We start from the raw sequence: 25,098 nt of genomic DNA, 5'->3' as shown, positions 1-25,098 counted from the left end.
ATGCATGTGTGTGCAAACATTGGTGGTTCATTGGGGCAACATGACAACATGAACTGACAATGTGACAGTTTTAACTGCTCTTATTTTAACATAAATACCAATGTCTGTCTGTCTGTCTGTCTGTCGTCTGTCTGTCTGTCTGTCTGTCTGTGTGTGTGAGAGAGAGAGTGGGTGTACAAGCACAGGAAAGTTGAGTAAGGAGATCTCTGTCCCCTGGAAGAAAATTATACTCATTCCCATTAATTTACTATGGCAGTAATTTTTGACCGTAAACAAAAAAAAACATCACCCAGCTGAATAAGTCACTCAAAATTCAAAGAAAGTTGTCACAATGAATTTTATGTGTTCAAATGCCTTTTGTGAAGAAAATCATAACGTCTTGAGGCAATAAGCTGAAAAAAATGCCCTATTTACGGTACAGGGAATGTGTAAATCGGTCATTTTTGACCGGAACAGTGTTAGAAGGTAAAGGTAGCGTGTTGCTGTCTCTCAAACCTATGTCTGCCTGTCTGGTAACAGTAGGAGACATCTTCCCTTAGCAAAGCCATCTGACTCCAGTCTATAACGCTTAAACAAGCCTGACTGGAAATGACTGCAGACAAAACGGGATTGTCTGGCCTGCTCGATCAATTAGGACAGAGGGAGCAGCGAAGAGGCAGAGTATGTGTGCTGTAAAGCCCGGCTTCCAGCGTCTTCAGAATTTGTATAAAATGTTAAGTGCATTTTAGAGAGCTTGCCAGACTAAACATTCATCTCCAATGAAACCAAATCCCTCTAACAGGAACCATCTTCTGACCCCAAACCCCCTCTTACCTTCCCCTGTAGGATCCAAGCTCTAGACTGAAGTCAGACTTGAGAGCTGGGAGGAAAACAAGATATGTCTCTCTCCCACGTCTGTCTCTGCTTGTAAAAGAGACAAAGAGGATGGAACTGTGGAGCTTCAGGGGATGAATCTCAGCCAAGTGACCCTGCTCTTTCTTCTGTCACAGTTCTAACTGGATTTCATTGAAGAAGGTGAAGAATATAAATGAGAAACAACCAAATGCAGGGAATGGTAACTTTGGAAATATTTGCATTTAAATGTTTTGTTCACTATAAAACAGCAACACAATACACTGAAATATAAGCATATTATGGTACAGCCAACAGCATACATGATGCCTGAACAATGATATATTTCCCAGTGATCTGTCTTTGCTTCACTTTCTCCCCAGATATGTAGTTTATAAGTGGGTTTTGGAAGCCTTGGAGACAAATGATATTAGATGCGGGGACTTAGCCATCATTGTGGGTTTAGTAAATTGATACCAAGGGTGAAAGGGAGAAGAGGGAAGGGAGAAAGGAGGCGTTTTTTTTTTTTCCTGTAGTGCTGTGATCAATCTTCTACCCTAGCATTTTGTTACAAAATGCAGCAGAACCCCTACCCATCCATACCCTCCACTGGATTGAATTGGGATTGAGGCAGTTTTGGAGGTGTTGACATATATTCAGATTGAATGAGCTGCTAAAATCTATGCAGCTACCAAGAGAAATAAGCTCTTGAACATTTTTAATCTGATACCCTGCAAACTGGCACATTTCTCTCTGTCTCCCTCTCTTCACTGGACTGGGGTGTAAACAAATTTAGCATATGGATGCAAATGACTTGAACCCATCGAAATCCATTTGACTTTTTGAATGTGCAAGGGAACCATTTCAATTTTTGGCATGACAGAACACGTGACCTTCACCAGCTGCAACGGCACACTGATGCAGCAGCATCAGCAGCTGTAAAGGGTGTAATCCACGTGACAAAGAGATGGATGTTGGTCATCTTTATTGTACAAACACCTGATGAGATGCAACAATGTGTCCCAAAAGATGGGACTGACTTGCAGGAGAGATGGTAAGGGGGTGCAGGGGGAAGGACATGTAACAGGTTTTGAGGGTATTATCTCTAAGAAAGAAAATTGATACTTTATGTTGCTGTCGATGTATATGATTAGAGGTGGTTAGTGGTAAATATAGGATAGTTCAGAACTTCTCTTGGTTCAAAAAAAGGCTTTTGTGGGACAGTAAACACAATCAGTTCACTGTATAAACAGTATCATAAGCTTGGGCTTTGGATTGGTCCCACTTATGTTTACTACCTTGATGTGTGTAGTATTATTAAACCAACAATGTTCAATTATATTAATCAAACCTGTCTATTTTGTGTATTCATTTGACAGCAACTAAAACTTGGTATTAAAAAAAGGACCTGGGCAGTTCCACTGCCCAACTTACAGAAAGGTCTCCTGCCAGGTTGGCAAGTGCTCAGGACTGTCCCACTGTGAAATCAGCAAGCACTTGAAGGCTCTCTGCTTGACTTTTTTAAAGCAATTTATGCACCCATCCTTGCATCATTTTCATTCCAAAACTAGAATGAAGAACTATGTGAAGTGGTCTCATTTTGGCATGATGGTGATTTTGGTTCAGCAGTACAATTTTCCCTAAACTAGGAGCGAACATGTCACTTCATTTTAATACACATGGAATAGGATTATTATTTTACTGTCTACAATAATGTCCTCATCAAATTATTGTTAATTCACACAGTGGGGTCCCATTTATCACTCTAGCTTGTCACTTCAATGACTATGTTTACATGGACATAACATTGCGGTTTTTGCCCTAATTCCGAAAATGACGACATTACGACTAAACTGTTTAAATGGAAATTGAAAGCGAGTATTCCACTATTATTGCCATTTACATGTAGCTGTACGCAATACATTTTTTTTTTTTTTAAGTTTACAAGCGGTGGCAGACTTGTTGGACAGTGCGAACACAACACACACACACACAACTGCTGTTTTGTGTACAACAACCATAGCAATGCACAGAACTGACCATAAGCTGTAAACAGGCAGGAGGCTGTAAACTGGCCTTAAACTGCAGTAAAAACCCAGATTGAGACGCATATTCTGAAGGCACTGTATACATGTCCAAATAATACCTCCAAAACCCGAATAACACTGGAATATCCCAGATGTCATAAACGGAAAATTGAATATTCGGAAAAAGGCCTTATTTGGAATATCCAACAACAATATGCTGTTTACATGACCTGCATCAAATTTAGGAATATTGTCATATTCAAAATAACAGTGGAATATTTGTGTGCATGTAAAAGTACTCAGTGATTTTTGATCAGATGTGGTAAAAAATGTCATCTTTGCATTGATCAATTTTTTTTCTTTTTCATTTAAAAGTGTCACGTTGGATTTTCCTCAATAGCTCTTTCAGCAGCTCACTGACATGTCCATGTCCAAAAATACAATAAACCATATGTACTGAAGACGAGGAGTTACATCTTTGTGTGTGTGTGTGTGTGTGTGTGCATCTTCCCTTGGCTTTCTATTAGACCACAGAGAGTGTGACAAATGGATGTGTCAGAGCTTGATGGAGCACCGCGATTGCTCTGCTAGGCACAAAGCTATTACAAGACTATATAGACAGCACCAAAGAAAAATCCTGTTTCAATCAACCACACATAATCTGGGAGACAAAGAAAGATGTTCAACTGTTGATAGAAAGAGTCGGACTCTCTTCCTGACGGAAGATTGTTTTCTAATACCAAATTCAAATCTGTTAGTATCTCAGAAAGTTGAATTTAGAGGTGTGTACAATTTTCTGTCACCCTAGCAGAAAGACAGGTGGAAGTGTTATCTAGGAGATGGGCAAGTAATACCTTCTCAATCTTCTCCAATGACAATGAATAGAAGACTGATTTGTAAGATCTACTTGTTGTTCACAACTCAAAGAAAAATCTGTATTCTGCTGAAGATCTTACCAGATTTTAAAGTTTGCTACTTTGTATATAAATAATTACATAAAACCAGACAAGAATACTTTCCACCAAAATTCAAACAAATACACTTCACAATGTATGTAAGACAAGTTCCAGTGCAAATGTCTGCTAATTTGAATCTTAATGAATGCTATATGTTAGTCTTCTTTCAATGTTCTCAGGGGATTATTTTTGGGTTTCCTCGCAATATGTTTTCTGTAAGCTCGCAATACTATTCTTCTTCCATTCCTTCTGAGCCATGTTTCTATTTCCACTCAGCGGCCCAGAACAATGCCACAGTATGGGCAAATTCATCTCTGTTCTAAAAGGAAATGTATGAAAAGATGATGTGTGATGTCAGAGGTGCCGCATGTGTCAATCAGAGTATGAATGTGTCCTTTGAGAAGTACATCGGCATAATGCCCCAAAATCAACGAGCTGATCCAGATGTGGCATTCTGCTGGGCTTCTAAGTGGAAATAGATACATGTCACAGAAGGAATAGAAGAAGAAAAGTATTACTGGGTACTGTAAAAGGAACACAACATATTGCGAGGTAATGCAAATCTTATTTGAGGGAACACAATATATTGCGAGAGAACGCTGAACTTAATGCGAGGTAATGCAAAAGTAGTCTCCCCAAAAAAATCTCGCTGGGGCTCCCCAGATTTCTGAAAGAAAACCTCTGCAAATCTACATCACTAGAATGAACTGCATAAGTGTTGAATTATGACGTCAATGCACTGAACTAGCATTATGACCACAATGTAACATCTATGAAGATTGAACCTCTTACCAGCAGTAATGCTTTTTTAAGTCTCTGAAAGTAATTATAGTGATAAAGTAAACACTTCCATGTTTCTTGCCCATAGGTTAGCCAAGTGTTTGTCTGATTGTAAACTGATCGTTTTGGGTATGTAACCAGCCTGCTGGCACTGCAATAAATGTCATTGCTAGTAAAGTGCAGACTTTAGGTTCCGGTTTGGAATACAGTGGACATGCGTCAGTGTCACTGTAATATTGTTGTTCTGATGCAAGTCAAGTGAAACAGACAGGAGTTAACAGCCTAGTAGAGATAAAGCACTGTTTCCTCTAACTGAGCCACCACACTGTTCTTTTGGAGTGCATGTGCACATGAGAATGTGTGCAATAGTGCGTGTGTGTGTGTGTGTGTGTGTGTGTGTGTGTGTGTGCACAGAAATGAGCTGGTGATGTTTCAGGAATAAAAAACTGTGCACCTCAATGTGTAGAGTTAGAAAGAGAGAGAAATATCAATGTGCAAACATCCATTTGTATGATCCTGTTATTGCGTGTGTGTGTCAGAGGCTGTCCCCTTATAACAGAATTCTAAGTCAATTCCCAGGAGGAGCAGATCCCAACCTTTCCTACCTGACTGACTGCAGTATCAGAACCAATTTTTATTTTTTGGGTTTACTCTGCAGTAGGTTTTACCAAACATCTGTGAGGAGTCATTTAAGAAGGCATAGTTTACCAAATGATGTATTCAATTATTTGATTAGTTCATTAATGTTTAATAAAATAACACTGAAGGATCGTAATAAAGAAGTCAGACGTTTATTCAGGTTTTTTTTACAATAAGTGATATTAAAGCACCAGTTCATCATGGAACTGCAGAAAAACCTACAAAGAGACACTTGCACTTTGCTAAGAAAAAGAAGCCTAAATGATTGACTTCTTGAATACTGGTACAACTGTGTAACTGCTTGTCTAACTACCTATAAAAAATGAATGGTTACCTGGCTTTAACCTCAGCCCTGTCCCGCTGTCTGGCTGTCTCTCCCTTCCTTTATCATTCTCTCTGTCTGTCTCCTTCAGGCTGTGTATGTAGAGCAGGCCTTTGCTGCCAGCATTTGTCGGCTCATCGTCAACAAAACACACGCACACACGCATGCACGTACGCACACACGCACGCACGCACAAGCACACCTATTTTTTTTTCCATTTTTAGTGCATTAACGTCAATATGCAGCAAAGGTAGGATTAGAGGAGGATGGGATAGGATAAGAGTGGTCAAACTAGGGGAGGGAGGAGGGAATCAGGAGACACATGGAGTAAAGAAGAAAACAACAGAAGGAGAAGAAAGTGTAGGCAAAAGACAAGTGAAGAGAGAGAGAGAGGAGGCATTTCTATCACATTTTGGTCAGTAAAACTACACTGATACTTCAGGGCTGAACAGGCTCAACACTGGACTTATAACTCACAGCAAGAAATAAATAAGAACTCTTCTGATAACATTTGATTTTCATGAGCTACTTGCCCGAAATACTGGAGGCCATTCAGAAATATTAGGTTCGTAAGCTTAACATATTGATGCAATATGTATGAAAGCTTAAAATTCCACTGACAACTCGGTTGGTCTTTTAAAAAAAACAACAACACACAATCAAACATTGGTGTCTCTCTAAGAAACAATCTTTGGCTGACACCAACTTGCAGAGAGCATGGTGACTACATCAGCCAATGTTTCATTTTGGCCTTTGGGTTATACAGCAATGATGTCAATTAGATACTGCAGATATTATCTGCCAGTGGTTCTATTTGTCTTTTTAGTCAGCAAAAGTCAGCACCATAAGAAACCTGCTATTTGTATGTGTTGTACAGGGCTCTTTAAAAAAAATAATATTTTAGGCTTTTGAGCAACCGTAAACCAAATCCAAAACAGAACTACCTATCAGAACACAACCTTACATAATCATAAGTATTTCCAGTACACGGATAAAAAAACAAATCAAACTTCATTCTAAATCGTCACATACACACAGTACAATTTAGTGAACTTATATTACTGCATTGGCCGGATGAGCTGTGATTGATCCGCTAACCTTGTGGTTGTGGGGCAATCATTTTACCTCCAAGGAACAAGCCACTCCCATACTTAATGTTTTAAAGATCCATCACAATGTGTTCCAAAGTTTAGCTGAGGCGGTCTATCTTTGTAGAACAAAATTCCCTTTTTATGTTTCCTGGACAGCATTGAGCCCCAGTGGACAAATACTTCCTGGTAGTTGCATGGAGGGGGGGGAGTTTTTCCTTATGTGAAGAGGGTCAAAGGACAGAGGGTGTGTATGAAGTATGCTGTACAGATTGTAAAGTATTATTTGTGATATTGGGTTATGTCTAACTCAAACTGATGAAGCCTCACATAGCTTCAGAATACATTTTTACACAGAAGAAGAAGAAGAAGAAGAAGAAGAAGAAGAGAAGAAGAAAAAGAAGAAGAAAAAGAAGAAGAAGAAGAAGAAAAAGAAGAAGAAGAAGAAGAAGAAGAAGAAGAAGAAGAAGAAGACTGGGGATTGAGTTCCCCATTCCTGTCAGCATACAGTAGTTGGACTAGACAAGTGTTGTTCCACAGTCAAATTATTAAGGTGACAACTCCCAATGAACATATTGTACATGAGTATTGTATTAAGCCAAACAAAAAAATCTGAACCTAACATTTAACAGTTCCAAAAGTAAGCTTGCAAACAGCATTTTTGACTTTCCAAACCCTATTCTTTGTCTAAGAGCCTACCTTAAAACATTCGTAATTTTAAGGTAAACAAACAAATTTAATTTGTATTCGAAAGATACGTTTTTTGTTTTTTTTTAAATTTCAATGATTTACACTGTTTAAAACAAACACAAGTTTGTCTGTCTAAACTCTGCCAGCAACCACATATTCTATTTTCTCTGCTACTTCCCGTATTCATGTATTCAGCCCCTGCATTCAGCAAGGCGCTAATAACCTCCTCTCTCTTCCCTCTCTCTCCTCTTCTTTCCATTTGCATCCATCCAGTGCCTCAATCCCCTCCCCCTCCCCCCCGCTTCCACTCTCTTTCTCCAACTCAGCCTCACTGTATTCCTCACACGGTGAGGGTAAGCCCAAAAAGCTGTCAGAATATGTTCTGCTGTCAGCGAGATGCCGAGTGGGAGAGCATAAGATATTGGCCTCGGTGTGTCCCTGACAAGAAACAAGCCAATTAAGGTATCCCCCGGCACTGCTTAAGCCCGGTTATGGCAGAGGTCCCCGAGACGAACACTGGTGTGCTAAATCATCATACCTTTTTTATATTAGAGCCTCCGTGGGGAGAAGTGGAGTGATTCTGGATTATTCCTACTTTTTTTTTTTCTTTCATTCTCACAGCGCTGCCGGCCATCACTCAGCAGCACGCCTTAGAGAAGTTTATCTGAGCTATGAAGGACACTGACATCCAGATTTCACTCTCTCTCCTCCTCTCTGTTGTTCAGAGCTTACTCTCAGGGCTAATAGTATTAGGGATGGAGGAAGTGCTTTGAGATAAGCCTAAGGTTGCGTAGTTGCAATCAATTACTGTGGTTAAATATTGCAATAAAAAGATTAAGGATTAGCATTGAGGGAAAGTAAAGAGGCTTGAGATGGTGTGCAAATGCCTTTGAGTGAGTGTGATTGTGTAAGCACATTGATGTGTGTGTGGTGTTTTAGTCATCTTTCACTCTCACAAGTTATATCCAATCACTCCACAATATGGGCCTCCGATCTTCTCCTCTCTCTTTCTCTCTTCAGCCCCATCTCTCCCTCCTCCCCCTCAATGTCCCCAAACGCAAAGCCTGAATCTGATGGCAATCCTCTGAAAACTTTTCCCAAAACTGACAGACCGATTTGTTCCGAGAACTTTATGTCAACTAGCGGCTGCCTGAGCTTACTCTTGTTGTATTGGGAGAATGATAAAAAAGCTGGGTATTCTCATGGTGCATCATCACACAATAACACAGTGGGAGGCTGCATGGTGGAAGTCAAATCTACAGTAGGAAAAACATTAACGCATTGGCATCCAAAACTGTATTAATAAGATACTTTGCTTCCCCAGCCTCTCAATCCAATTCATTTCTACTGCTACAGCGTTCTGAACAATGAGTGAATGGTGTAGTTTCTAACAACAGTGGAGCTTGATGTTACAGAGAAATAAGATATATGAAAGTGAGAAAGTGTATGAAAGTTTTCCTCCAAAAATGTCTTATTACTAAATATGCTAAATACTAACCACTCCAGCCATCGTGCATTCACAATACGCCACAAAGCCACACAATTCAGGAATGAAGGTAAACGACACTCTGCAGTACCTTCACTGAGAATGGTCAGTCCATCAAGGCATGTTATTAGCAACAGCTGACAAATAGAGGACACATGTTAAAGGCAGTTAAAATTACCTTTTTGGAACACGTTAGACTAAACATGAAGTCAGAGTCTTGTCTTGTTTTACAGTAGACTTTCTTTTTATTGTTGTATTTCAATTGTATTTCAATGTTTGCATCACATCTACATTACAGGTAACAGTGAAGACGCAGTAGCTGTCTGCTATAAAAAACAAATCTCCCTTAAATGTAATCACACACACACACACACACTGAGACAAATGTCTTGCTCTGAGCTGAGCCCTTGTGAGGTATCAAGGTTGCACAGCCTAATATTTGACTGAGCAGTGTTCTGGCAGCAGAAAACCGTTGTGCCAGAGTTGTGCTCCCCGCTTACATAATGCTCTGTTCATACGCCCCCGGTAGATCTGACTTATTGGCTGCTTGGGATCTCTGACAATAGATAAAAATGGGATTATTCTTTCCCTTTATGAGGGACAACCATCGTTCTTTGTCACCCATCCTTCCTATGCTCAGTTGCCATTATGATGTCAATGAGTGAAAACAAAAAGGCAACATTAGGCATTCTTAATCCCTTAAAGCTGTTTCATGTAATTTAATAAATAAACTGCTTCTTTCGTTGCTCCGCCCTCCCCCCCAACACCCACCACTGAGAAATGACTCATGCATATTTCAGCAGTGTGTCTGCCCATTCTGAGTGGAGCTTATTGTGGCGGCATGCAGACGCCAAATCAACACTCTTTTCCTTCTCCTCTCTCCTGTCTTTCTCTCACTCACCCCTCTGACACCCTGTTCTTCATCACCATTCAGCATCTCAGAACATGGAGAGAAAAACTGAGAACAGAGAAACATCTTTGCTTCATGAAAACAACCTCTCAACATTTTTCCCACTGACGTTTCAGCTTCCGTTAGCACACGCAATTAATAACTTCTTCTAAAGAAAAAAGTTTTCAGACTCAAAGTCCTTGAAAGACATGGTATAGATCAACTGCTGTTCAATATGCACAAATCCAATGAGTAAAACCGTTAATGGTGAATGTGTTTTCTAACTCTGAGGATATTCCCAGATTCAGTAAAGTCATTAACAAACATAACAACAGTCCTCCTTGCATGGTTTCCCCATGTGGGCCAATTGAAACAAGTCCATTTACTTCCAAATCAGAGCTGGTATAAAATTATCAAAAGGCACCTTGCACTGAACGCTGGGCATGACCAAGATGTTTGATCGTGTTTACAGCGTGTAAACATCTGTTTGCAGCTTTCCAGTGTGCCTAAGATGTGGACCTACAGGGAAATGCAATATAGTGATGAGAGAGACCAAGCTAAATTAAATCATTGATTGAAGTGTCTTTCCCTGTAATTTTCACTTTATTAAAGCCACTGTGATAATCACAGTACAGCTTTGTGAATGAACTCTTACACTACCCAGATTGACAGCTAACTCTAACCGAAAAGTTTGACCATATTCACTTAGTCTCAAATGCAAAGATGTGCACAATGAGGGAAAGTGAAGCAAAGATGAAGCCCTGAGTCTAGGGCTGCTTCTCACATCCCTTATTTATCCCTTTTAGTCCTCGGCCCTCGGCTGAACCAGAAGTTGTTCTGTCCCTCCTTCATGAAGGCCGTCTCAAAGCTCTTATTCCTGCTCCGAGTACAAGGAGCAAGCATCGAGAAGGGATCTCCAAGGAGCCATGAGCAAGGATACACAAGAGCATCCTTCGTGGTAGCCATGCAGCTGAAAGTCATTGCTAACTCAGCCCATAACGCTGATGATTTCATGTGACGCCTCAGTAGAAAGGATGTCTCATCCCTGTAAAACATATTTGGTTGTGTCCTTTCTCCGCCCATGATTTCCTTGTGTCTCTCCCATGCTTCCTTGATGGGACGGACGAGGTAGCAAGGATGGAGGGAAGTAGAAGAGCCAGGAATGCAATTTAATGGAAGTGAGAAGGATCCAGTGTGTGTCGAATTAAAATGACACCTTTTCCTAACAAGGAACGTGTAGGAGAAGAGGAGTGCTTTGAGCTTTGTTGTGTTAACCTGCTCCCAAAAAATATTATACATAGCTTCAGACATGGCTGTTGTAGTAAAACAACTGTATCTCACTTACTTTTACTGGTGCTAATTTGTCAAAATGTTAACAAATATATGCTAAAAATATGTTTGAGTTGTAAACTGACTCCATGTCAAAATTATACTTCTTGTACTTCCAAAAAAGATTGTTCCCTGTGTCAAAAACCTGTGAAAGAGGTAAATCAATTAATTTGGGGGGGGGGGGCAATAGTGTCAGACTTAGAAAATCCCCGGAGAAGAACGATTTTCACTTGATTTTGGCACAGAAAACTTTTTATCCTCTTAAAAACAGATTTGACATTTTGATTATTTGGCTGGTCCTCCTACCTGTAATATTTGACAGCAAGTAAGCAGCTATAGGGCTTCTGTGTCTTGCTCATGGACACTTCAAAACTGTTGTTGAAATTATGCAGAAGGCCACAGTTTCCTGTGTTCTAATGCTGGCAGACCACCACCATGTACTTGTGGCTAACCTTCCTCTTCCACAAAACCACTCGCCTGCCTCTCTTTACAAGGGTTGTTTAATGGCTTTTGATCCATAAATATACACCCCAATTTCCACTTCACCTTCAAATTCACATGATATGACCAGCTATATTCCTGGCAACCTCATCATCAGGTAATCATGTTGGAGCAGTTACTGCGTATGAAATTATTTTGAGATGTGCATTGGGCAGGACTGACTGACAACAGTTTATATCCGGAATAAGAACCAGTGTGCCACGCTGATAGGCAGCTACATGGTGCGCTGCTGTATCGGCCTGATACCAGGCTGTGTCTAATATGGTTGGGATTGACTTCCTCTTGCTGGCTTCCCGGTAGTGAGTGGGATTTAAACTGTTTTACGTCCCCAGATCTTCACACCTTCCCTCAGGCCCTCTCACCTCGATGCCTTAAATATTAATGGTAAATCGGAGGATAGTGGATGAGTGAGGATGGAAGCGGGCTGACAGCTCAATCACGGAGTTTGCAGCCTCCCTTTCTCCTCTTCCTTAACGCTGTGGGCGGCTGTCACCACGACCTACATGATGTAATCACCTCCATAACCCTGATATGGGCCACCAAGGACCTTGCAGGGAGAGATAGAGAGACAGAGAAGGACTGGGGCATAGGGATCTTCCAGCAAAGGATCATTTAAAGTCAAAATCCACAGAGACTAGGAGTCGCAAGGATAGTTGAGGATGGAGGAAACACTTCATAGCTCCAAAAAAATAAAAGCAAAAAGTTGTACTTACTGCTAGGGCTCTTAATCACGACCTCAACAAGAGTAAGAGCTTTTACTAGAACCTTCATTCTTGTTCTCTTTACTTTTCATATTAGAACTGCCTGCAGTCACCTTACAGCAAAACAGGCATCAGTTGCTGCTTCAGTTTTTTTAACGTGCATTTCTTTTTCTTTTTATGATGCTCTCTCAAGATGACATTTTGATTATTGCATTACCTTGAGATATAATAAAGTATATGGAGTTATTGAAGGTAATTCAATTCAGATATTGGCGACAACAAGGAGAATTTCAGTGTTCCAAGGGCTATGCTTTTGTATTGTGTAATTAAATTGATACTCACTGATTCCTTCTTTTTTTTTAAAATTTGGGCTCAAATTTCAGAGTTTAGGCACTACAAAATTCATCGTGCTTTGGGTGATGTAAACAAGAAGTCTTATGTTGACATTTGGTCAGTGATTAGCTCTGGGCTGCATCTTACCAACATTTTATTAACCTAAAGTTGCATGGTATTTCACTATAAAAATAATATGTTTGCGAGAATCTGCACCATGGAATGTCATGGCGCATTGGCTATTAACAATGTCTGCTCACACTGTAAGCATGGCTCTACAGACAGAATCAATTAGATCACATTCAATACTGTACTTCAATTATAAACATGTTTTTTGTCCATCTCCATAGACTTATTTATTAATCTCTATTGCATCATGAGAGATCACAACTAATAAGGTATGCCATTGATTGGAATTGAAACCCCAAGCAGTAACCTCATTAAGCAAAGCACATTATACTTGCCACAACATAAAACAAGGTTAAAGCCCCAGGCATTTCCATTTCAATAAATCATGGATTGGTTGGCCTTATATCCTGGGGAAATGGGGAGTTCAAGATGGTCAAACAAGGACTGAACATAGTCAGATGCATGCATGCATGGACAAAGTGGCACAGCCTCTACCTCTATTTTATAAGTAAGGTTTAATTGAGCTGTGCTGTAATTAATGGGTATGGAGACAAAACCGGCACAATGGAGTTGAACTGGCTTTGTTGCTCAACAAAAAGACATTTTCTATCAGGTCCTCAGGTATTCTGACAGCACAGAGAGGAAGAGGTTTTGATGCAGCTTGAAGGTTTTGATCTGAGGATGCTATCATCAGTTGTCAGATCTATATTTCATTATCATGATACCTTCAGTTTGGTACTTGCAGGCGTTTCCAAAGTTTCGATTTTCAGCCAGACACGATACTGTTGTGAAGCTGGAGGCACTTACTGCCAGGACAAAATGGGAAAACTATTTTTTATTAGCGGACTGACCAAAAATACTGAATAAAGGTATAGGGCATGCTGCCTTTGTTTCTTCGGTAACTGAGAGGCAACCAGAGTTAAAACAGAGACTTGAAGTTTTTCGCTGTATGCAGTTAGCTTTGTGAGCATGGGCTGGCTATATGCTTCCCTTTGGCTAATATTTAAATAATCAATAAAATATTTCTGTGGCTCAAAAGGGACACGAACAGGACATGAATTGATAGGTGCAGATTGGACATCATAAGGGAAGCTTACTTAGAGACCTTGGCTCATTATCTGTCTTCAAGTAACAGTAAATCCCATTTTGACAGAGGGGTCTGAACAAAAACAAGAATGTGAAACAAGGCACAATAGACAGTAAGACCGAAGAGAATAATTGGGGAAAAAAGTCACCCTTCTTACCCCGTTTATAGGATAGGTCTTCCATCCAAGCTCTCCAAGCACAGATGTCGTATCCAGCAGCACAACTGAAATGGGTGAAAAGAGGCGAGAGGAAATACAACCATTAGCAATCTGTCAACACACAAAATGTCCTATTTTCACACTGGAAATTGAAATATCAGTCATAAACCTATTCCTTTAGACATTTTTTATATTAACAGAAATTACTGTCCGATGAATATTTATGAGCATGGCGGCGTATACGGTGAAAGCAACATTTTTGCCACTTGTGACAAAATTTGGGGGAGTGATGTATTGCAGTCAGATTACAGTCAACAGTCCATTCCCTACCCTGCCATCCCTTTCTCCCATCCACAGCTTTACCTGAATCTCACTAACAACAACCTGCTCTTCTTCTGCCGATGACTTTTCAAGAGATATATAATCAGGGATACATCTGTCCTCAGCTCCTCTTATGCCATGAGAGTGTTGTGCATGTTTAATTATGCTAAATATTAATCAATATCCTGGTATGGTTTTTAGGTATGTAAAGCTACTGTATTGCACTTAGACAGTGAAATTAATTTTGGTACAGCATAATATGATAATCAGTTGACTCTAACTTTCCAGGTAGTGTTAAAAAACAAAGCAATTTTACCCTGGGAAATATTGCTATCCTTGACAATGTGTTGTCTTGCTTTCAAAGACAGTAGATTTAATAATTCAGGAGGATATCTCCCAGCGACAAGTGAAATACAGTAAAAAAGAGCAGACACGGCTTCTTTAAATTTACCAGTTCAGTGTGATGCCAGCATAAAACCACCAAATTAAAAAAAAACGTTTTTACCTACTTTTGTTACATTAGGGAATAGACAGTAGGCACATATTCTGTTGCATTTTCAATATCCATAAATATTACATGGAGTCGATCTAGTCACCTTGTCAAATCTGCCAAATGCGCAGTATGTGTGAAAAGACACTTATGTCCTAAATGTGTGCATCATGAGGTAGGTATAAGAAAACAATGGTTATTCAGGGAGAGAGTGATAGCTGGCAGAAAAACAACACTAGAGTCAAGAGGCTTGTCTAAAAGCCAATCATTTCTCTCACATGCAATGAGTCATCAAAGATCTCCTCTTTAAACTTGTCCTTGAGCAGCCATCGACTTAAATCTCAAATGTTGAGTTGTGAATCCCACATGCTTTGTAATGAGACTGATTTCTAACAAATCATAGTGTAGTCTTCAACTCGGATAACGACTGAGTTTTAAGTGTCAGTCGGTCATGAATGTCCACTTGAAGCTTTGTAAGTGATCCTTGGGGGGCTCATTATGCCAACACAAATCTCTATCAGTGACAATTTCTTGAATAAATCTCCATTAACATTATTGCTCTGGGATAGCTAGTTATTACAACTGAATGTACATCAAAGGAGGTATTAGTTTCCATGCTTTTGTAATTTTGTAATTTTGTCATTTGCGATTTACAATGTCAAGGTAAAAGAACAGTGATATTTATATCTATGAATGTGCTCTGACAAGATCAAGGCAAGCACAAAGAAAGAAGGGCCATTTTTGAAACTGTCTGTTCCCCAGTTATGAGCCAATACACCTCTGATGGAGCGTGGTTGACAGAGATTGTCCAAGCATCTGCTCACTGAGGTTTTCATTGTGTCTGCGTGTACAGTATGCAGCTGTCATATACAACTAAACCTTCCGCTATTCCACTCGTCTCCCTGAGTGCTTGTATTGGACACACTGCAGTGACACAATGTAACACCTGTTTTGGATTGAGCCACACGGGTATATCACGACATGCAAGAGTTAAGAAAGCCATGAAGGATATGAAACAACTGTATTGTCAGATTAAAAAAAAAAAATACATCACGGGCAAAAAATACAGATTGATGAATGCAGTGTCAGTGGGGTTGAACAGCGGAGTAAGAAATAGAAAAATTGTACTTGTTCTGAGGCTTTGTGTCTCTGTATGGGTGGGGTGCTCTGTGGTAAATATAATATAACCTGTTCATAGACAGATTTGTTATTCTTATAAAAAACATAAATGCTTTTTGATGATACTAATGTAAAATATTACACAACTGATAATCGGCTCAAAATAAAACAGGTGTTTCAAGTAGTGGGATACATGGACTCACATAGGTGCCTGCTGGAAATGGGTTGACAAGATCAGAGAAAGTAAGTACAATTAAAAAAGTTGACAAAAAACAAAACAATGAGCCTAAAAATGAGCCTAAACAACCTGAAGAGCTGAGAGTTGCTGAGTTGGGGGATAATTATCTATGAGCTCATCACTTCGAGAGACCTCTTTCACATTACAAATGTGCATGATTGATCCATTTTTAATTTAGAATCCTAATTGCAGCTTTAATTAGATTTACCGTTTTCATGTTCAATTTAGGTCAAATTTCTGTAAATATGTGGCATTTAACTTAAATGTTAAATCCTTGTTTTACTACTTGAGTACACTTTTTATGCATATACAAGCAGAGGTCAAATCAATGAGTTACTGAGGTCATGTTATTGGAGTGGGAACTCCTAGTGTGACAGAGAAAGTATTCTTAACACAATGACTGTGTGCTTCCCCAAACTTGGCTTATAAGTGTGGTTTTATGGACAAAGACATGTGTTTTACTTAAAATTTCAAATGCCATCCGTAAAAATCCATATACTGTGCATGACTGACAGCTTGGGATTGGTAAAATCCGATTCTCTTAGCTAAAGGGAGGACACAGGGACAGAGACAGACATACTCTGCAGCAAGAGTGAAAAAGAAGAAAGAGTGAGTTGATATAGTATTTGACAGTTTACAAGTTGTATCTAAGGTTTGACCAACATGTATTCTGATTAATACCATGAGCCTATGTTTTGATTAAGTTTGCTGATAAATGTTGCCATTAATTATATGTAGTGGCTGTAAACATATCCCTTTTCAGAATATATTTTCCCCACAATTGTATTCCATTTATTGTCGACCTCTGAACCAACATTTAGGCAATCATGGTGGGACACAAAATGCTATAGAAGGGACCCTGGCGGATTCAATTGCCTGTGAACCCTGAAATTGCTGGAAATTTCCGCGCTTCACAAACCCTATCAGTAGGACTAACATAAAATATTTTACTCCTTTTATGTTTTGTTGAAAAAGTTTGAGTTCAAGAGGGTGGTGCGCTTCTCTTCGCCTTAACCAGTTCTTCTGCTTCAAAATTGGAAACATTAAGTACATCAAATATCAGGTACACCAGATGATATTTCAATCTAAATACTTTAAAAAAGCAAACACAAAACATTTAATTAATCCTGTTGTGTTATATTAATCAGAGCTAAAGTGGAGAAGATTGATATTGATTTATATGAAAATGTAACAGATAATTCTATAGGTTGACCATCTTGTCCAAAACTGCTAGGGAATGCTTCCTGCTTATCCTTTCATATTCCTCTTCCAATCTTGTCCTCTCTGCTCTGTTAGCTTATTTCAATATTTGCCCACCAATTCCGGGTCTGTGCCATGTCAGTGCCAGTACCAGGCTTGAGGACTATCTGGCAATATCAGTGGTGTTAATGGACACCATTAGACAACCGTGGGCAAGAAAGCAGCACAGTCCCTGGAGGATGGCCTAATAAATGAGAATTGGCCGTGTCGCTGACTGCAGTGAGTAGTTTCACACTTCACTTTGCCATAAATGAAGAACAGCTGATGTGCATTAGAAGGCAGCGTGGAAAAGTATCCAGCCGAGAACATTGCACTGTTGGCTCAAAAATGTGTGTTTTGAACTTTTATAAGAGAAGAAAACTCTTCTTCTTGATGAAGAAGTTGTATGAGGTGTTCATTTGAAACTGCTTTTTCTAATTATACATAGCAACATATTATATTTTTTAAATGTAAGAGTACGGAGGTGTTTAAATTTGGAAAAAATACACAGTTGGAAATAAACACCTCCGTTGTGCTGCCTGACGTTGTTTTGAACTGACAGTCCAAAACAGCACTTGGCAACTCTTTATGCATATCGATACATGCTTTTCATAAAAAATAATTATCTACAGGGTTTCCAGATAACCCCAGTAATATGTACATGTGTGTTACTGTGCACTTTTTCATTAACATTTGAATGTGTGAGCACTCTTCACTGTGTGTATGTATTCTGGTTTGGGTGAATGTCTACTGAGCAGTGTACATTAAACTTACTGCATGTACTGTACATAACCATCATCATTCTCTCTCTCTGTCTCTTTATCCCTCCATAGAGTTATTTTTCAGCAAGGCACCCACAGACCCTGCCTGGAGCTCAGGCTCCTTTGGGACTTCCACTGGTTGGATATAAATAGAACATGAGCTGGCCAACTCATAAATACACGGAGCTCCAGTAGAATGATGACATCTCCTGTCTGGCCTACAGCCATTACAGACCACACAAACACCTCAAAATAACTACAGCCCTGACAAAAGACCATCCAGTGTTACTTTATGTCAATTAGAAGTGGGAACAGTTTTAGTATTCAGACAACAGTAACACCTGCTGTCTTCAGGTGTTTACACCTTTGCCTTGTCTGTAAAAAGTTAACTTAAGAAAAAAGGGTGCTTTTTGTGTGGTGTGGTGTGTGTTTGGGGGGTAGTTGATTTGAATAGGGCTGTCCTATATTACTGTCTGATTTGTTGAAATATAAAGAGTGGCATGAATTGAGAACCAAGCATGGCTCTTAAAACATTCATCACTGTGGCTGATTAGGTACATTAAATGCAATTGCTTACAGCAGCACACTGGCTTCAATTGTGAAAAAAACATTTTTTGAATGCAGTAGAATTCCTTTGTTTCTTAGACCATTAGGGTTCAAAAAGCAAAGCAGGAAATAAACCTTTTAATTCACAAGCTCCCTACATGCCCATTCCAGTAAACAGCAAGTCTTGTTAAAGACGAACAATAGCATTTGATGAACAGAGACTTGTGAAAATTGATTTTGGTGAGGATTGCACAGTGCCATTTAGTGGTGTAAACAAAGTGCAGGGCTCTTAAAAGAAGGGATGATATGCTGTGAAATGGAAAACTATCCATAGCAGAGGCAACCTGACAGGCATGACAAAATCTTCAACATGTCTCCACACTCCACCAAGATCAAACCATCAACAACATAACAAATGGCAGCAAAGCAAATCTTTGAATGTGGTTGATTAGCTTGGATAAAGGCTGTAAGGGTTTTTAACTAATATATTGGTTAAGGAATTCATGCAAATAACATTTCAATCAGCCACACTCAACACAGCTTTCAAAGGCAAAACACCTGCAGTGATAACTGTGATTAGGGGACAGCAAACAGTTCCCACAGAGTGCAACAGCAGTGTTCTATGAGACATGCTTTAAATCACCCTATATACTCATGGAGTTTATTACTCATGAGTAATAGAACATTTCATATTTGCATACAACAAGTACAAATACTACCTAAATATTGTGTGCACATGTCTCATTTAAGACCCTTGCTTGAAGATAATTCACAATATTCCTATAACATTACACCATTTCAAAGCATGTTTGTATTGGGATTTCCTTCTATGCAGAATGCCGTTGTTTTACAGTCCTTCCAGAAAAAGTTTTTTTTTGATTGTTGCGGGCAAAAGTCCTTGATTATGCGTCACGTTTTCTTAAAAAATGCAATGGAATATGCAGGCTATCTATGCAATTGCAAAAATTGCGAGAACTTGCAAAAACTGCGGTTTGATGAAAAAGAGACTGTGTTTGTCTTGTCACGTAATTTGGGGAATGGCTGCTTTTGTGTGAAGTAAACGCAACATTTTTCAACTTTCAGGTAAGATATATGTGAGTTTTTTGCAACAAAAATGTGGGGATTATGAAATCATGCAAGCCCCGCATTATTTTGTGTGGAAATCGGCAGTTTATGCAGCAAAAGTGTGGCGTATTTGAAAAAACTGTGGCCCCTGCATAAATATGCAGACTTTGGCTGATTATGCATTGAATTCGGCAATTGCATAATCACGTTTTTCTGGAGGGACTGGTTTTTAGTACAGTAAATACACAACAATGAGAAACTCCCTGTCTTTAACATATAGAATGTATTTTTATCATGTTTTCCCAAAGTGCACATACCATTGTAGTTGCATTGAATGACTTAAAGGCCCTGCGCTACAGAGGTTTTCACTTACTTGACCTCTGCTCAGGTTTAAGCTGGGTGAAGAGAGCAATGCTGAGAAAGTGGAACAAACCTAAGATGATAATTTGGAACATGTTAATTGAGCTCATTGTATGCATGTCCTCACAGTCTTTCAAATTAGGCCACACAAGTGTTTTCACTTGTGTGGGTGTACCCTGGGTGTGTAGGGTCCATATAATTTAAAATACAAATGTGTCTGCAAGATTATGCACATTAGGCTTGCAGGATTAATCGTTATGAATTCGCAATTTTGATTAACCCTGTTCACAATTTAATTTTTAAATAACTTGATTAATGTGATTTATTTTGTATAAAATAGGTTTTGAAGCACTCCGGAACGCCGCAATGCTCTCCCTTCTCTAAATTGAAGCTTCTATGTTTACAGGCTTGTGGTGACAAGAAATGTGCTATGGTACTGCCAATTTGCTGTTTTGTCATGTTCACTAAAAATCGTGGCAGAAAATCGTGAAATAAATTCTAAGCAAACAAAAATGCAGGTAGGGGGCAGCATGGTGATGTGATTGAGTCAGGGGTCAGCAATCCAATAATAGCCAACAATAGCAAAGAGTTTTGAAGACAAGTTAAAAACCCTGTCAATACCAGATCCGTACTGGAAACCCTGTTTGTTAAGGTTCTGTCCCCTGACCAATGGGCTGTCCTGTTCTAAACCATTCAGGATCAATGCATAACATCAACCATCTTCACACATTGGTAGAACATAGGTCGGTGTACGGTGTGTTATTGCTGCTGCACAGTGACAATGCTCCAGAAGTTCTAAATGGTTTGAGATCATTGGTAAGCCATCTAGTGTAGTCCCCCAATAACACGTGTAGCACATACGCAAGTATGTTACCAATTCTGTTCACAACCCAGCCGGTTGTCTACACGACAAACGCAAGTATATTTCCGGCCTTATTTGTTGAGGCAGAATCCCTTGATAATGGTACATCTGTGTGTAACCTAATGTATGTTTTGCATAAAATGTAGTGCATACATAAATAAGCACATAACCCATGTAATAAATAGGCTAAGATATGCAACACTACCAGCACGGCCCATTTAATACCAAAGCTAATTCATATAAATGACATTCCAAAATTAAACAGCCTTCACTGTGGCATAGTTGCTTCACTCTTCATGACTTTGATAGGAGTTATTTTACTTAAGTTTAAAGTATGAAGTGGATCTCGCTCACCAGGTGGCCATAAAGCTCACATACCGAACAACTCAACAATCATTATCTTAATAAAGGATCACCTCTGAAGAAGCCGAGCCCTGACTAACAATCTCCAGCCTGGAGTCATCTCAGTCTCTCTAGAGGACCTTTGTGGAAATACTTTTTATTACATAAGCAGCATGCTCCACTTAAAGTAGTGACTGTGATAACTTTTACAGCCCTAACTTAGCTTGCTAATACATGCTACATACATGGATGACAAATGTGATGAATCTGTCAATGTTAAAAAATAGGATTTGCATTGGGTATTTTTGATGTAGTGTTTTCAGAATAACCCCCAATGCATACATAATTAAAATGAGTATTAAAATAAAAAATTTTGTTATTCCTGTATATTAAGAATTCACATCCACACACGGTCAAAAACACACACTGTGGCTTGCGTGCAGATTTAAAAAAATGTTGGCTGATTTTCCTTGACAGCCCACTACTGGTGCATATCTATTACATCTACAGCGGTAATGGTGATCTTATTGCTCTGAAGGTGGTGCCAGTGAGAGCAAAAACTTTGATCGGCCATCCACATAAATCAATGTAAAAAGCTGCACTAGTTTTATGATCATTTCTTGGCTAAATCCTTTTGAGCCTTGCAATCTGTAAACGTATACAGCCCGACCGACAGTTTCCTTCTAATGTATGTGTTGCTGACTAGCTTCAAACTTACAAAGAACCAGCATTGTTTCAGTGAGATGCATTTGACCAACAAAAATGAAGTTTTCATGTGGTGCTTTGATCTGACTCATATACTATATTTCCCAAGGATGGATTACTTTCTGGTTTTTCATGCCTGAATCTCTGTCTGGAAAAAAACAATCTGAACAATGTTAGAAGTGTGGAACAAAGGCACTGTCTCCTGATTTACTAGGTGTAAGCAATCTTCTGCTTGTGGAAATTCAAGGGCTCAAGAAATCAGGTTAGTAACTGAGATCTGTGAATGTTCATTGTAATAAATGTAACCGGCTGCCAAATTCATAGGAGCAAATTGGGGGAAAAAAAGATTATTACAAGTAAATATTATGGAAAGAGATCTATTGATGGGAAAAAAGGGCTTGTTCAAACTTGCCAGTGAGTGAGCAGAGCTTTGTTAATAACTGTGTGCAATCCCAGTTGGGTTGATGTGAGGGATAATCGGATGTGTTGCTGTGAGAGGCAGCACACAGCCGAGAAGCAAAAAGTGATTGTTTTTTATTAGTTATCTACTAACAGCTGACATCTAACCCAATTTTCTCTGTGAAATCCCCAATCTTTTGAGTTCTGTATGTCTGTGTTCAGAGTTCAGACACATCTAACTACACCGGTGTTCAGATCCATCAAACATCGCCGTGTAATGTTGAGTTTTGTCCACAGCCTACAGTGTATACTGTAGCTGAGTGGGAAAAACAATGAGTTTCCTAGTTTTTTTTTTTTTTTTTTCACAGTCATGCTCTCTGGATCTCAACATGAATTGGGTGCAAAGGTTGAGACAGACCCTGGCAGACACTTTATACCCCTGCACAATTTAGTATCTTAGTAACCATGTAAACCCAACACTGAGTTGTCCTCGATAAGCCACCATACACAGAAGGAACCTGCAATTATTTTTGGCAAAGTCAAAAGCAATAGGCTCCATTGAGAAACCAGTGCCATAGTAAGGTGAGAGACATTTATCCATGAGCACCTAACGAGGCACTTTCCTTTGTCATCTGAGTTATTATCAGTGTTTCCATTCTAAGCTGCACCGGTGTGGTAGACAACGGCTGCCATTGTGGCACTGTGGTCCCAGACCAGTCAATATGAAAGACTAAAGTACAATAGAAAGCAGACATCAGTTCAATCATTCAATCTGTGGCAGAGAAAAACACAGAGTGAGGCTGTTATGTGGCAGCTGTCTAGGAGAACAGGGAGTAGCATCACTCTTATTGAACTGAGAGAACAATAAAATATAACCTGGGGGGGGAAGATCCCGCTGTGTTCCGCACAATCAATACGCCTATTTTAAACCTCACTGATGCCGCGTGTCTGCACACATGGAGCTACGGCGGAATACACTCACACAGACACACATACACCAACACACACACACACAAAAGTGTGTGACCATACACACATGCACACTCAAGTATCACATAACATGACAGGTGAACTGAAGGCAATGCCCAGTTTATACGATGACACATACACTTACACTGTACCCATAGCACATGCAGATGTGTGGTCATGTGCATTTGAGAGCCAAGACCCCACTCAACATAAAGTGCAGATGTGTACAACTGCAGATGCACTAACTCAACAAATACATTTTTTGGCAGCTCACAACCTTTTACTTTGTGTCTAAAATGTTCTGCAACGACCACGGCCCAAAACATGCAAGTTTGCACTCACACATTCAAACAAACATCCTCACTCTGTCACCAGTATATGTATATGTGTGTGTGTGTGTGTGTGTGTGTAATGCAGAATGTGTAATTAAAGCAGCCTCAGGTTTTTCACATCAGTAGCTGATTTCCATAAAACAGTGTTTCAATTTGTTATTTGATTCAGTGTTTGGGTAAAAACTGAGCTGATGCAAACCATTGAACTCTACTGGGAAATAATAAACTTGAAATCATTGTATCATAGCGTATTTATGATCAAACAAAACGTTTTTTTTTATTATTGAGAGTAATATATTTGATATTTATGCAATAAAAAAAAAGAAAAATGCAAAAAAAAAAAACACATGCGTTAATGCCAGTTAGTGCAGGATCTTTTTTTCGGTTTGCTGTTATCAGTTTTTTGGTTTGACAATACTTTTGTGAAGTCTGTTAGGCTACTTTAGTAGCTCTTACAGGGAATGAGGAATTAAGTGGAAAAGCTTTGCAAGAATAAATGCATTGTCAGTATTTAAGATGAGAAGTTCAGGTATTTTAGGAGTGAATCATTAGACTCACCTTGGTTGCAGTGGCTGAAGCGAGTGACGACAATTCCAAGAAAGAGTGAAACAAGGAAAAATCTGTTTCCAAAACTCATGTCTGCTGCAACATTTATCACCGGATTTATACAACGTAGCCTACTTTTAGCCGAGAGGTAACTTGGTCAGAGAAAAGAGCGGCTGGATTCTCCACAAGCACCGATCCAATGGTCCTTACATTCGGTCCCGATTGGAGAGAAGTGCCGGGTGACGGAACAAAAGGAGATCCATCGGAGGCAGCAGCGGCGATGGCGCGGAACAGGGAGGTTTTGGATAAAGTGGCGAAAATATGTAAAATGAAATCAAAATGTTTGGACAGATGAGAAACACCGAGCTCTGACAACTTTGCAGATTTCATGGACTTCGGTCGCCGGTATTGCCTTATTTTAAAGATAGGCTACATTGAATGTCCTTTTCAAGTGCGTCTCCGTAGCGCACAGAGTCGTGACAGACTTTAGAAATCCTGTTGTTGGCACAGCAATGTGCCAGCTCCCTGTCTCCAACCCGGTCCGCCGCAGCAGCGAGATTAACAGAGTGAACAGAGTAATGATGGGATGCATCTGAAGCGGCGGCTACAGTGGGAGACTGTGCGCATCTGTGCAGGATGCTCGGCACTAGAGGGGGTTAGCTGATAAGGCAGCGGCGTGTTGTGTGTGTGTGTGTGTTGTGTGTGTGTGTGTGTGTGTTGTGTGTGTGTGTGTGGGCTCAAAATGGTAAAAAATAGAAATCATTTGACCTGATGAACCCCATCTGAGAGTATATGTGATGTCAAATGTTTCTTGGGTTGTGATTATGATACCTCTCTTGTGTTTTGGTGAATTTATATT

At 39.6% G+C, this 25,098-nt stretch overlaps 1 protein-coding gene across 1 annotated transcript in view; it reads right to left on the bottom strand.

The window, feature by feature from the left end:
- The window catches only part of LOC116698386 (ephrin type-A receptor 6-like), a 183,515-nt gene extending 158,668 nt beyond the window's left edge, over positions 1 to 24,847 (bottom strand). Inside the window, 2 exon segments of the mRNA XM_032530305.1 lie at positions 13,946 to 14,010; positions 24,252 to 24,847. Coding sequence (XP_032386196.1) covers positions 13,946 to 14,010; positions 24,252 to 24,330 — 144 coding nt within the window. The 5' untranslated portion in view covers positions 24,331 to 24,847.
- Between the last annotated feature and the right edge of the window lie 251 nt (positions 24,848 to 25,098).

The sequence above is a fragment of the Etheostoma spectabile genome, chromosome 11 (assembly GCF_008692095.1).
Source record: "Etheostoma spectabile isolate EspeVRDwgs_2016 chromosome 11, UIUC_Espe_1.0, whole genome shotgun sequence".
Classification (NCBI taxonomy): Eukaryota; Metazoa; Chordata; class Actinopteri; order Perciformes; family Percidae; genus Etheostoma; species Etheostoma spectabile.
The sequence above is the reverse complement of the archived record's forward strand: the minus strand, read 5'-3'. Positions and strand labels throughout refer to the sequence as shown.